At 38.5% G+C, this 15,075-nt stretch overlaps 1 protein-coding gene across 4 annotated transcripts in view; it reads left to right on the top strand.

The window, feature by feature from the left end:
• The window catches only part of PCDH9 (protocadherin 9), a 710,467-nt gene that overhangs the window by 61,906 nt on the left and 633,486 nt on the right, over nucleotides 1-15,075 (top strand). Inside the window, exon 3 of one of the 4 annotated variants that reach the window (XM_054382635.1) lies at nucleotides 9,668-9,681. The exons of 2 other annotated variants lie outside the window; for them this stretch is intronic. In XM_054382635.1, coding sequence (XP_054238610.1) covers nucleotides 9,668-9,681 — 14 coding nt within the window. Of the gene's footprint in view, nucleotides 1-9,667; nucleotides 9,682-10,237; nucleotides 10,245-15,075 lie in introns of all 4 variants that reach the window. One more of the 4 variants, XM_054382642.1, reaches the window with a different exon arrangement.

Here is a 15,075-nt window from a genome sequence, read left to right as displayed (position 1 = left end):
AATATAAAATTTATTCTATTATTTTGATCTATTTTAGCTGCCAAACTGTTTACACCTTTAATTTTAGAGAAATGTAAGAACAGAATGCATGTTGGAGCCAGATGAATCTGTTTTTCTTTTTCTAGAAATAAAAGTACTTCTTAAATAATTACACATAAAAATGTACTGATGGAGAAACACATTCCTGTATGTGTGTGGCCAGCAGGTGCAGGGAAGTCATTCTGCCCCCTTACTCAGCTTTGGTTAGGCCACACCTTGAGTACTGTGTCCAGTTCTGAGCTCCTCAATTTAAGAAGGATATTGAGACACTTGAACGTGTCCAGAGAAAGGCAACGAGGCTGGTGAGAGGTCTCGAGCACAAGCCCTGTGAGGAGAGGCTGAGGGAGCTGGGGTTGTTTAGCCTGGAGAAGAGGAGTTAGTCATGAAGTGCTGGGTGATAGGTTGGACTTGATGATCTCTGAGGTCTTTTCCAACCTTGTTGATTCTATGATTCTATGAGTGTATACCTTGTATTCCACAAAGAGGGCTCCTACTAGGTAGGGAGCATCATGGATCAAACTGACAATCTGGTGTACGCCGCTCCCTTGCCAGTGCAATCTCTGCAGCAGAATGCTCATGAGATGAGCCTGGACCCAGATGTCCTGGAATGACACCATGGAGCTGAGTGTCCCAGCAGTTCTGGATGCCTCCAGGAAGAGCCATGTTCATTTTTAGCTCCTTTTATAGCAGTTGAACAAAGAGCAGGAGTATGCTTCTGCTGCAGAGCATCACTTGGACATCTAGACTGGTTCATGACGAATGTGGAGAGCTAGACGTGTGGGAAGGACTTGAGTAACACATCAAAATTCACTGGGCTTCTCAGAAAGAGGAGCACTTGTGACCTAGTGACACAGTGAATGGTGGCATTTTTCTGTAACATAAGTTGCTGTCTGACATGATAATGCAGTCTGTGCCTTAAAAACTAATGCTACTTAGGTACACAGAACTTGGCTTGAGAAGCTCAAGTATTATCACAGGTATTATGCTACCTGTGAGCAGGAGGTCTAGTTTGGAAAGGATTAGAGGCCTTATAGAGGCTCAAGACTGTACGCCCTAATGCAATGATATACCTTCACAGTGAAATGTAACTAAGATGATGATAAGGAAGCACTTTTGGGCAAAAAGGCAAGGCATCTGAAAAACTTCAAATGGGTTTACTAACAGAGAGAGCAAAAAAGGATGCGAGATGCAGCTGAGGATATTATGTTGAGCTGAGACATGGTATGATACAAAGTCCAATTGAAATCAGTGAAAACTAGTGGAGCTGAGCATTAAAGGAATGTCTTACTCACCATGCATCTATGTCATGTGGCAAATCCCTGAGACTTCTAGAAAACACAGTATTCTCCTCCGTTGGCTCTCTTTTGTATTTCAAACACTCTGAATTTCTCTCTCCCATGGGCCTACAGTCTTCTTTTTACCGTGAGTTTCTCCTCTTACTTAACAGGGAATATTTGATTAGCATCTACTCAAGTACCATCCAACTTCCACTTCAGGTAGCAGCAGTCTTTTTTCCTTTTTTTCTTTCTCTGCACCCCCTCCCCCTCCCTCCCCCCCCCCCTACCCCCCCAATCTTTCACACTAGCTTTTTGTCCTGGAAGTTTTTATCAATGCTGCATTTTTGTAACTCTCAGTGGCATCACCATTTTCTTTTTTCCCTATGCCATTTTATTTTCCTTTCTGTATTTCCATTCCTGTACTGAGAAGGGAGATTGGCAGATATTTTATGCCAAAAAATAAAGGGTAGGAAACAAAGTGCTTTACAGAAGTAGACAGAATTATTTGTTGTTGTAAAAATCTCAGCAATCTTTTACAATTAATTGAAATACCTTCAGTACTGGAAGCCCAAATACCACAAGGTTATGAAAGAGCTTAGCCTAAAGCAGACTGATGTCAATAAAAGGATCACAAGTGACTTATAGTCAATTGATATTAGAGCTGATTGGAATCTGTGACACTTATGTGAAAAATGTCCCTCTTTCTGGGATTAACTAGTCTTAATTTATATTTAGAGTGTGAATATAGCTTGCTGTTGTCATAGAATATGATTACCTTTCATATTCTGCAATGTACTATGTCATATACTGTACTATATTATGTAGCATGATTTTAAAGATTTTTCTGTTTTCCATTTTACACTTAAGAACTGAGGCACGTACTGCTCCTATGACATGCTCAGAGAAATATGTAGAAGTCTGTTTCAGTGCAAGGACTTGAATTTCAGTCTTGTGAGTCAGTGCTTTAACACCCAGTTGCTACTCTGACACCTCTCAAGTAATCAAAGACCAAAAAGTGAAGGGTAAGATGCCTATGCTATATCAATCTTCATCTTGAACAAAAAACAGAGGGAAAGAACCTAAAAAAAAAAAAATCCAGTATGTTCCTATTCTGTTGAAACTGGGCCGCTTGTGCACCCAGGGATTCAAGATTCATGGATTTAGGACAGCAAACATGAAGGTGCTTTCTGTATATCCTAGTGGTTGAACAACTCCTGAGGACATAGAAGTCTTAGAGATGCACTGTTCAGGCATTTTATGTTTGAAAGTTTTTAGGTAAAGAAAGAAGAAGAAGAAGAAGAATGGAAATTAATTCCCACTTCCTGCCTTGAAATATGCTCAAGTTAAATTTTAGGGATAAACGTAAGTTTTATTCTGCATTATCCCTGTGTAAAGCAGATATCTAAGACTGCTTAAAAGAGAAGCTGAAGACATGCTCAGAACAAATGCCCAGGACATGGTGTGACATATGCTCACAGTATAGATAAGCCTGATCAATTTAGGTATTTTTTTATCCTTTATGCAAATATTGTATTTTGCATTTGTTTTCAAGAAAGTTATTTGTGTTTGCTGTGCATAGAAGAGGTACAATTATGTGTATCTGAGTGACAGCTCTCTGAAGTTTACTATGTTACTATGCTTGTGAACATGATGGATAATGGATGCAGAGAGAAAATATAGTTGGCAATAATATTGTCTCTTTAATTAATTTTGCATCAATATAAGAACACATGGACGTGGTTCCCACATAAGAGCTGTAGAGCTACATAGGAGAAATGTTACTGCTTTAAATTCCACTGTTTTATAATAAAGTAGACATGAAAATTGAGAGCCCTAAAAAATGTGTGCACCCACCTCACTGAAGAACTTAATGTTGTTACAGAAAATGAAGTTACAAGCTCTGAAACAGTATGTTTAGTAAACCTTGCTGTGTGACACTGTTCTTTTGAGAGCACGGATCTAGAAAGGTGTGTCAGGAAGCTGAGGCACAATCATAAAAACTTCTCTGAGAAGACAGTTCTTTGCTGACTTTCTAATTAAAAAACACATTAATGCTTTTGAGGGGATCTTTCTCATTCCTTCTGTGAACTGTGGAAACGTTTGAATATTTCTAGAATGAAACAGAGATGGTTGATTACTGCTTCCCTTTCACCGCTACCTTCTATGTAAGGTGCTTTGTTCTATGTTATTGTGGTTACTCCTTTAGCAAATTTCATCAAATATTGCTTTGCCAGGATTCTTGACAAGTTTTATTGCTACACTTCAACCTCTTCCTCCACTTAGAGATAGAATAATGTCAATCATCTTGCTCTCAAACACAAATAAGGTAAATGTAATTTCTTTCTTTATTCTTCCTTTGACAATATGAAGTTCTCTGTTTTCACGGTGAAAAAATGCTACTTCTTGGAGAATGGCCCTATTTAGGAAGATTTAATACAGAATAGAGTTTCATGGATTTTATTGATTTGGACAAAGGACAGGATGATCTGGACTGACACAGTGAGGATTCAAGCAATTACTTGAGCAGATGTGCCTACATTTATATGCATCTGTAATTCTGAAGAGTCACTCAGCAAGAAAAAGAAAATGCTCAATATTTCTTTCAAGACTAGTAAATAAGGCCCTGTAAGATCAAGTCCAATCATTGACACTGCCAAGTCCACCACTAAACTATGTCCCTAAGTGCCACATTGACACATCAGTTAAATACCCCCAGAGATGAAGCTATGCCAGCTTCCTTGGGCAGCTTGTTCCAATGCTTGATACCCTTTCGGTGAAGATTTTTTCCCCTAATATCTAGCCTAAACCTCCCCAAGCACATTCTGAGGCCATTTTGTCTTGTTCTATCACTTGTTATTTGGGAAAAGAAATCAACACCCACCTCGCTACAACCTCCTTTCAGGTAGATGTAGAGAGCGATAAAATAAAAGCGGTTATGTCACAGTTCATGTCAATGAAGCTAGACTGTCTTTACTGAAGTCCAGATGACCACTATCCCAGTCTGGGAAGTGTCCCCATTCCAAAGGAACCCCTGAACTATGCCACAGTGTTGACTATATGTGCTGGTTTGAGGCCAGGCAGATCCTCTCTTGCCCTGAGAGGGACAAAAGAATGACACTCACACAAATGGATTGGAGAGTGATGGAAAATTTAAATGGAAAAGCAACTGGTGAAACTACAAAAAGCTACAAGCATAGTGGCAAAGAATCACAAAGCGTACAGAGTCCCTCACACGACACCCAAAGGCTTCCCAACTCTTCCCTTCTCCCCACCTGAGGGTCTACCCAAAACCCCCAGGGCTCTTTCTTCCCCTTCCACTGCTAGGCAAGTCTCAGGCTGCCCCCCCCCCCCCCCCCCCCCCCCCCCCTTCTCCTCCTGGCATTAGGCCTAGACAGGCCTAAGAGGCCTTGAGATACTCCTCCACTGTTACCCGATAGAGAGCATCTCCCACGGGAGCAGAGAGGGAAGAAAGAGGGAGAGAATGACTTTGCAGATGGATTTATAGGGAGCAGGATTTATGGGTAGAAATACGCCATTTCCTGTGTCCACCTTATTGGGTTGGACATTCAGGACGCCGGAGGTGTAGCTTGTGTGGCAGTAACAGGAGGCACCCAGCATAAACTGCCACACTATGACAGCAGTAGTTTCCCTAAAATTTGCAAGGACTGTGTCACCAAACATACTGAATGTGCCCTGTTCCTGCTTAGTTTATGATGCTGGATGATCCTTTCATTTTGTATGGTTCACTGACAATGAGAGAAGGCACACTGCATACTGAGAAACGAGCTACCCATATTACTACAGTTTTCTGTCCACTATGCTGAACCTCAGCAGTATCCTGCTTCTATAGTGGTTGATATTTTTGGATTAGAAACCCAACGGAATTATAAATCCCAGGGGATAATGAATCCCTGGGATTAATCATGGATATTCAGAACTCATTCTGTAGATGCCAACACAAGTGGGAAGCAGGCCCAAATGGGACACTTCGTTACAGGATAAAACAATTATGACTGATTCTAAGACACCACGTGTGTTTGAAAAGTTGCTAGGAGAGTTGTTATAAGTGCATATTAAGCCTTAATATGTCACTATTAAAAGAGAGAGCTTTTTTCCATTTAGCTGAATATGTGCATGCAACCAGGGTGCATTAACTTGGTAGAGGTTTCAATAAGTGAAAATTAGTGAATAGCAATCAGATATCTATCTGTCTTCTGTATATGCTTTTTTTTTTAGTTTTGAAAGTGGAAAGTATTAATCAATTTCAGACTTTGAGATATTTAATCTAATTATATTCTTTTGTGGAGTTCTATTGCTTTTTCAGAAGTATCCCCTGTTTCTCATCTTTCCTATTCTATGTTGTAAAACACACCAATATTACCAATATGTATTGTTGAATATTCCTATGTACCCCAGGCTGGTTCTAAAATATTAATGTCTATTATAATTCTTATTTAAAAAATTATTTTTTGTGCATAAGCACACATGCATGTTGATATAGGAACACATTTATATCTTCCTCCTTCCTTCCCTCTTTCCTTCCTTCCCTCCTTCCTTCCTCCCCTTCTTCCTTCCTTCCCTGCTCTCTTCCTTTCTTCCTTCAGACATAACTACTTGCACATTTCTTTCCTGTCATGCTATTCAGAAGAGACATTAATAATTTTTAAGCTGAAGATATTTTGAGGAAAATGCTCAGGACTTTTCATACTTAAAGAAGCTTGATTTAATCAGAGAATTGAAAACTTCTTTTGTCTGCCCATAGATTCAATGAATTTGACTCTGCCTAATTGTCACTGTGAAATAAAATTAAAAATAAAATAAATTAAAAGTTTGTTAAAGAGACATTCCTCCTTTTTATGATAAAGCAGCTTGAATGGCAAAACAGAGTTTCAGATATAGAGGATGCATGATTACAAGAAGTATAGTTTTATCATCTCAGACAAAACTAGGCCTGCAATATATTATTCTATTCATCTCTGAAGCTATCTGAGAGATGATACTCTCAGACCAAAGGAAGCAGACTATCCGTACCTTTTGTGTATTTGGTATGCTCACTTTTCTTCTGAATGTGAATAAAATGAGGTAGAGTTAGGACTGTTTTAAGCTTGGTGACATGGTGTGGCTCTTAGGTTTATCTAAGATCATATTTACATAAGAAAGCTTTATTTTATCAAGCACACATTTTACATTCATATCCTGGCTGAAAAAAAACAAGAGTGTCTAACTGCTTCTGGCTGTAAGTCATGTAAGTCCATCCTAATATCCAGTTCCTAGAAGTATTTCCATTATTAACCTCTACATGCCTTTCTTGTTTTCTGACTGAACTCTCCCTGAAAGGAGATACTTTTCCAAACTAGCATAAGGTCCCTCAAAAAAAAACAAACCAAACCAAACCAAACCAAAACAAAAAAACCCAACAGTTATGGAAGCTTTAAAATAAAGTCAAAACAGGTACCTGTGCAACTAAGCAGAGTTCTGCCCACTGCTATTCTATTCTATTGCCTTCTCGTTCTGTCCCTGTTTTGTTTCCAGACTAGAAACTCCTGGGGTGAAAAAGCTGTTTTTGTTGTTGCTGTCACTGTGAGCAGTGATAAGTAATAATAGCCACTGATTTGGAAAAGAAAACCCAACACTGTGATTCCAGATTTCAGCAGACTGATGTTATGCTAGATTGAAATCCTTCCAATTATTTAATTGTGATGAATATTGACTTCTTTCATGGCAGATACTAAAGATTATTTTCCCCGTTTTACAAGTGACAAAAATTAAAGCTGAGAGGTTAAATGTCTTGTGTTCAGCCACAGGCAAAAAAAATGGAAGAACTAAGAGGCTCAAGGGGCTCTTGATGGTTGCCTCTAAACTGGATCTTCTATAAATTTGGCAGATACAGCAGACAGCTGATGAAGAAGGAAGCTGAGGTGCAAGGAAATTCACACAGATTATTAGTGGATTAAGAGAAGCATGGGCTAAAAAAAAAAAAAAAAAGCCAAGAAAAATTCCATGCCTTGAAACAGCAGTATATGCTGTTCCTAATGGAGGCATGGAGGACTCCCTTCAAAGTCAGGACTTTAAAGGTGTCAGACCTCTGACTAGAGATCCCCATTGTCACATTTCCTAATGATGAGATTTGACAGGGTCATATGTTGCTTCATGGTCACAGTGGGAATTAAAATTACAATGTATAGGTACAGAAGCACCAAGTGAGCCTGCCTATATACTGTGTTTAGGGAGACCAAGATTGATTTAATCAGGTCTAGATAACAAAGTAAGTGAAGAAGCTGAGTGAGCAGGCTAGTGGCCCTTTTAATCTTTGAACATGAAACCTTTTGCACTCATCAGCTTTTCCAGAAGGTCTCCCAAGAAAAAAGAAAATTTCTTCAGTATTAAATGGTGTAACCAGTGGGATGCACAGCACAGGAAGAGGATTTTTGTTAGCCTTTTACCTAGACTATCTGTTTGGCATTTCTGTAGAAGGGAAAAGAGGCACAAAATAACAGCTATTGAAGATAGAAGTTACACAAGCTAAACTACTATGTTTCAGAGTTCTACTTTTCTTTCATGAATATTCTCGTTTACAGTAAAAATTATCTATCACCTTAAAATAAGTGGTAAGGATTACTGAAAGAAGGTATATAGGATGAATATAGAGTGCTTGCCTCAAATTCCTCACATGTGTAGCATTCCTGTTACCTAGGAGAGAACGGCAGTTACAGAAGGTGTAGAAATTAGAAGGAGATGGGAAATACTTCAGTAAAGCTTTTGATACGGTCTCCCATAACATCCTCATAGAAAAGCTCAGGAGATGTGGCATAGATGGTTGGTCAGTGAGGTGGATTGAAAACTGGCTCCACAACAGAGGTCAGAGGGTTGTCATCAGTGGCACAGAGTTGACTTGGAGGCCTGTAGCAAGTGGTGTTCCCCAGGGATCAGTACGGGGTCCAGTTTTCTTCACTATCTTTATCAACGACCTGGATGAGGGCATTGAGAGTGCACCCTCAGCAAGTTCGCTGATGATACAAAACTGGGGGGGTTGGCTGACACCCCGTCAGGCTGTGCAGCCATCCAACGTGACCTGGCCAGGCTGGAGAGCTGGGTGCAGGCAAACCTCATGAAGTTTAATAAGGACAAGTGCAAGGTCCTACATCTGGAGAGGAATAACAACAGGCACCAGTATAGGTTAGGGGCTGCCCCGCTGGAAAGAAAGAGAAAGAGAAAGACCTTGGAGTGCTGGTGGACAGCAAGTTCTCCATGGAACACCACTGTGCCCTTGTGGCCAAGAGAGCCAATGGGATCCTGGGATGCATCAAGAAAGGTTTGTCCAGCAGGTCTAGGGAAGTTCTTCTACCTCTCTACTCTGCCCTGGTGAGACCACACCTGGAATACTGCATCCAGTTTTGGGCTCCCCAGTTCAAGAGAGACAGAGACCTGCTGGAGAAAATCCAATGGAGAGCCACGAGGATGATTAGGGGACTTGAGCATCTCCCCTATTAAGAGTGACTGAGATCCCTGGGGCTATTTAGTCTTGAGAAAACAAGACTGAGAGGGGATCTGATCCATGTCTATAAATATGTGAGGGTGGGTGTCAAGTGGAGGGGGGCCAGGCTCTTTTGGGTGGTTCATAGTGATAGGACAAGGAACAATGAGTTGAAACTTGAACATAGAAGATTTCACCTCAATATGAAGAGAAACTTCTTTGCAGTAAGGGTGACAGAGCCCTGGAGCAGGCTGCCCATGGGGGGTTGTGGAGCCTCTTTCTCTGGAGACTTTTAAAATCCACCTGGATGCATTCCTGTGCAGACTACCCTAAGTGATCCTGCTCTGGCAGGGGGGTTGGACCTGATGATCTCTTGAGGTCCCTTCCAACCTCTGGTATACTGTGATACTGTGATACTGTGAATACCTATAATTGGTCCCTAACTGTTTGCAAAAAGAAGGGTTTCAGACAAGAAAAAATGATCTTGTTAGGCAGTGGCTTTGCATTTTCATTATCAGAGAAAAGGAGAGAAGAAAACAAAAAAACGAAAACCACAAACCACAGAAACTACAAATCTTTTGCCAAAAAAAAAAAAAAAAGAAGTCTGAAATACAGTCATCAGCTATAAAGTGTGATATATATATATCTCCATGCATAAATCTATAAACTCTCAGTATCACTGAGATCCACTGGGCTCCTGAGGACTTACGTTAAAAAGATAGACTTGCATTTAAATGCTGATCTCAACTTTACGCTAGGGACCACTAAAAAGTCTTTCAGGAGAAAAGGCTGGGATCAGCAAAACATGAAATCATTATAGTTGCAGGCTTTCTAGATCAGCTTTGTATTAAGCTTTTGAAAGGGACATTTGTTTAAGGATAACATAGTTTTGTCTTGCCTTGAATGTTTAATCTTCCCCTGTGGTTGAATCCGCATATTCCCACAGCAAGGTCACTGAACAAGGACTGAGGTACATACTTGTCTACCCCTTCCAAATTGACATCCAGTACGTGCTGCTGTGATCTGACTCTTAAAGATGCCTACTTTAGGACTGGTTCCTTTGCTGTTTACATTATTGCAACTGTCTTAAGTTTTAACATGGATTTAACACAGGTGAGGTGGGCAGCCAGGTGAGAACTTAGATGGGTGAGTGCCCTAGGGGATATGACATCCTTTTCTTCTTTGCTTCCTTTACCTCAAGTAAAGTGAATGTGATACATCCATTCTCATGGAGTGAGTACAACTTTTCCAGTTTATCAGGGTATTTTTGAATTCCATCATAAATTTGGCCATGCAATGATGTTGTAATTTCCCTATGTCAGCTGAGTGAGAGGCTAGCTTGAAGTGACCTCCAGCAGCAGGGCAACCTGCTACTACACATCCAAGTACATAGCTCCAGAAAGAAACACCTTGATTCCCTAGATTCAGTTATGGCAAAAAAATAAAGTACCCATGTGTATAGTAAATTCTTTGGGGTATTTTGTTTGTTTGTGAATTTTTTGTGTGTGTAGTTTTGTTTTATTTTGTTTTGCTTTTTAATTGCACGATATGAAGTGTCACTGAGGAATTACACAGGAGCACAAAAGGCATCCCATACCAATATAATCCTGTACAAATTTGAATGAAGAATTGCAGGTATTTTCTGGACTTTACCTGTGCGTTGTTTTATCCTTCATCTGCACTTAGGTCATTGGGATGATTTCCAGATCTGGGTGGTTCCTGTAGTCTGCAACCTGCAGAAGACAGAGACAGTGCTATGAAAAGACAGTTGGTAAGGTGATTTGTAGAGATAAAAAAACATTCAGAAGAGCTGTGCTATGAAAGTCAGTACTGTTAAGAGTAATTTTGTTTTGCCCTAACATGTATTTTTGGAGTTACAGAAACTCTTTGTCATGACATCTTGCTACATATCCCTTTCACCTGTCAAGAGAGAACTCCATGTTCTTTTCTCACTTCTTCATGATTCTTGAAGGGGTAGCACATTCCAAGGGACTTTTTTTTATACATCCCTTCTGCATCTTTTTATGCTACTATTTGCCTTAGTTATTAGGTTCTTTTAAAAATGAATTTTCCATAGGTAACTTACCAAATTCATCCATCTAATAATCAACAAAAGTAAGAAAATCCACAGCAACCACCATGGCTTCATAAGCAAGCTGATTATTGTTCCATTCTTCTAAAGTAACAGTGGATGGACTTCTGAAGTAAAAACTGTGAATTTGAATTACAGATACACTAAAGCTAAAAAAAGTTGTTGCATGTATGTCTCTGATTTGTTCAAGTACAGAACAAGACTAGGAATTCAACATGTTGAAAGGGTCAGAACTGAACTTAAAATCAGTTGCCTGTTTAATATCAGCATGTATTAAAAATAGCAGCATAGAATCTGATTGTTGAAGCTACTCAGTGATGCATGCCATGTATCTGAGTCTATAATTTGACATCTGGTATATAGAAACTGTTCTCACTAGAAGATTTGCTTATAATCCAATGATAAATAGCATAAGAAATATCTTTTCCTAGAAATGAAGGGTGGTCAAGGAAACATATTTGAAATCCTTATTCTATTCCTTTTTTTTTTTTTTAATAAATGAAGATTCACTGAAGTATTTATGTCCCTGATGAATGCTGAACAGGAATATTGTGACAGAAAGTGCACTGCTTGGTAATCCAAATACTTGGAGGTAGATCATATCTCCTGAGCTTCTGAATTTTAGCTATGTGTAGGTGGAATGTAACAAAACAATGTCCACATAATGTATGTGTAATTAGTCAAGTACTTAACGCTTTCCTTTTTATTTTTTATCTCATATATGTGATAAGTAATATTCTGTATGTAAAAATGAGACAAAGTGCTGTCTAAAATTCTTTCAGAGCATTTGAGTTTATAGAGATGTTAAAGAGCTTTTTTTGCTATAGTTCTGAGGAACGTGAATGTCTCAGCCTCTGAACTGATAACATCTCATGCATGCAAATCTAACGCAAAAGAATCTATTTACAGCTTGACTTCGCAGCAGATTGCTACCATATTAGCAAACACCTTTAGGTAGTTTGAAAAAGTGATGATCTGTTATTTCCTTCAGCTTTGTATGTCTCATATATGGCTGGGTTTTTCTCTCTTTTAATGTTCTCCCCATGATCACCACCACCAAAAAAAATAAATAAAACCACAACCCTTAATAATTGCTTCCAGTGCTCCCCCTATTAAGGGATAATGTACACAAAAATAATTTCAAGTGTTTAGCTGTGATTGTCTTTAAGTTTTTACAGACAGCTGTGAGACAACCTATAGAATCGAAATTAAAATGAGAATTTCAATGTGAATAGAACTGAGTATGATTAGAGTATGTAACCAGATACACCAGAATAAATTAGTAAATAAAACTGTTTTGCAAAGATTTCTTAAATAAATTTCTGTTTAGCTGTCTCTGCTGTACATATATTCCCAATTTAATATTGGATCAATTCAGCTTCTGCTGTATAGGTAAAAATTTATGTGCATTAATTAGCTTACAGACAACAATAAAAGGAAAGCTGAACGAGCACTGAGACTACTTTTCAATCTCATGCCCAGGAGTGGTTATTTTGGGTCAAGGATATTGTGAAGGAGAGAGCAAGCAAGGACAAACAAGAAAGCTTGCTCATTGCTCCTGTGTTGTGTCTGTTCTAAATTTGGCTGTTTTCAGGGAATTTAATCCTAGAACATTCAAAAGCAGTGCTGAATGAATAAAAGCATGTCTGGGTAAAAAAAGGACAAGATTCTTACTTGATGTGAATTATCAGGGCTGCATTGATATGAAATAAGTTACTGGTGACAATATACAATGTTCTAAAAACCAAATGCGCACATGTATATATCATATATATGTATATATCATATATATGTATGTCTTTATGCTAAGATACTTATATTAATAGAGGGGAAGAGGAAGGGGGAGTCAGATAAATACTTGCATTTGTAGCACGCATGGAGATAAAATTTACTCAAAAGTAACACAAAAATATTCTTATAGCTAAATATAGCCTTTGAATTAAAAAAAAAAAAATACTGGTAAATGTTTCATAATAAAGTTCTACCTTAGTAGAAATTTCACAGTGAAATAGAGGGAAGATTAGTTTTAGGACTGCATTCCTAACTTTCATGAGCTGGTTCAAATCTGTCCAAAACAATATGTTGTGAGGAATTCTTCTGGTGTACGACCTATGAGGAGTGCCTGAGAGGGATGGGGATTGTCTGGAGAGGAGGAGGCTGAGGGGAGACCTCATCACTCTCTACAACTCCCTGAAGGAACATTGGAGTGAGGAGGTCAGCCTCCTGGCAAGCAACAGGGCTAGAGGAAATGGTTTCAGGCTGCACCATAAGAGGTTTAAGTTGATTCCTCTTATATTAGAACAAACAAACCTGGTGAAAACGAAAACTAGAATTAGAGACTTCACAAGTACAAACAATATGGCAAGACTGTGGGGAGCCTGTGTTTCTAAGTAAGATGTGAGATAGAACTGAAACTAGTCTGTGCTTGGATTTGAACTTGTAATTCCTCTTTAATTAAGGTCTATTTTCAGTAGATAATGCCATTGAGACCATTCTGTGGTAATAAGACTATATAAAAACATTGTGTCCTGGGAAGTATGGGTTGCATATGTGAGTTTTTATTCCCTCCTCTCCCAATACTTTTACTCATGAAGTACCTTAAATTATAAAATATTAAGAGTAGGATGGATGGAAAGAGCAGTTAGAAGGAGAAAAGCTTATGTGAGAGGCTGACATCAGCTTTTTCAGATATCTCTTGAAAAGACTGAATATGGAAGGGAAGAGCATGTGTTCATCTGAAATAAGGTCACCAACGAAAAGAATACCAGACACAGTTTAACTAAAATTGGGTCTGACTCATTTTGGAACAGTATGAAACATTTTTTTCTCAAAAGGACCAGTTCTCAAAAGGATTTTTCTACGAAGAACTGTTTGGTCAGTCTGCTTTTAGAACATCATATGAAGGGATGAGGAGTTGAGAAGTGCTGTCATTAAGCCATTCAAGTTTTCATTATAAAACTTTTGCTCTTTCTGTCTTCATAAGTGAAAGTTTGCTAGCATGGTAAAATGATGCTCAAGTATTTTGTCTTTTCAGTTCTTTTATATTCTGTTCTGCCACTCTTCAATCTATTGTATGCCTACAGAGCATTATAAATGTATCAGAATATAATTTACATCTTATCATTGCAAAAATATAATGCAGCTGTGGTTAGTACAATAAATGTTGGAAACATTAAAATCCAGTTCATAACAACAAATCTTTAACAAAATTCCAAATTAAGACTTTCTAGTTGTTTGTAAAACGTAACTTGTGTTTATTGTCATGCACAGGCATGATGCCAAACAATTTTTAACATGAACAGACCTTAATGATCAGAGATTTAACAAATAAAGATATATTAGACTGCCTTTTAAAAGATAATTTCTTCACAGTGCCTGTCTGAAAATTATGGCTATTAATCAGTCACACATAGTGAGTAACCTAAACTTTAAATTAAGCCAGGGAACAGAGAAAATACACTCTAGTATGGGAGGTAAAAGAGTTTTGACATCTTGTGGTACAGAGAAAAAATGATTAGGAGGATTTGGGAGTTCCAGCTAGGCAAAGTTTCCTGTGTGTTCCTTTTTCTGAATTTTTAACATTTGTATCTGATTATGTCCTTTGTTATCCCCTCATTCCTAATAGCTGTTCACAATAACGTCATTCAAGATGCTTATGTTACATTTCTTGGCTTATTCCAGCCCAGTTAATCTCAAATAGCTGTTTCTCATGTTGACCTCACCCATTATTTATCTTTCGTGCTCACAGTTTCAATTTTTCACATTTGTCTTCTCTTTCAAAAGAATTGACTAATGTTTATTTAGCAGAGAAAAAAGCAAATGGAGCACTTCAAAGCAAGGTAGACAGATTTGGGGGTTGTGGGTTTTTTTTGTTTTGTTTTATTTTGTTTTTTTCTCTATTACAGCAATATCAGATCATCTGTTAAACAACTCTTTAAGAATCTTGGTGATATGGCTGATATCTTTAAATGACATTAATTCTAGCTACGTGGTTTTTTTTATTACTTGTTTCCAAAGGGAGGGCAGACATCCTTTGGAAAACTTCAAAACTGGAACAGTAGAGATGGAAGGGAATCCAAGTCTCTGCATTTTCCTGCAAATCTTAGGGGATTCTACTAGACCAAGTTGCTCAAAGCCCTATCCAACTTGTCCTTGAACATTTCCAGGGGGGAAGCATCCATGACCTCTTTGCA

Source organism: Indicator indicator, chromosome 1 (assembly GCF_027791375.1).
Source record: "Indicator indicator isolate 239-I01 chromosome 1, UM_Iind_1.1, whole genome shotgun sequence".
NCBI classification, from domain to species: domain Eukaryota; kingdom Metazoa; phylum Chordata; class Aves; order Piciformes; family Indicatoridae; genus Indicator; species Indicator indicator.
This window is presented reverse-complemented; position numbering and strand designations above follow the sequence as displayed.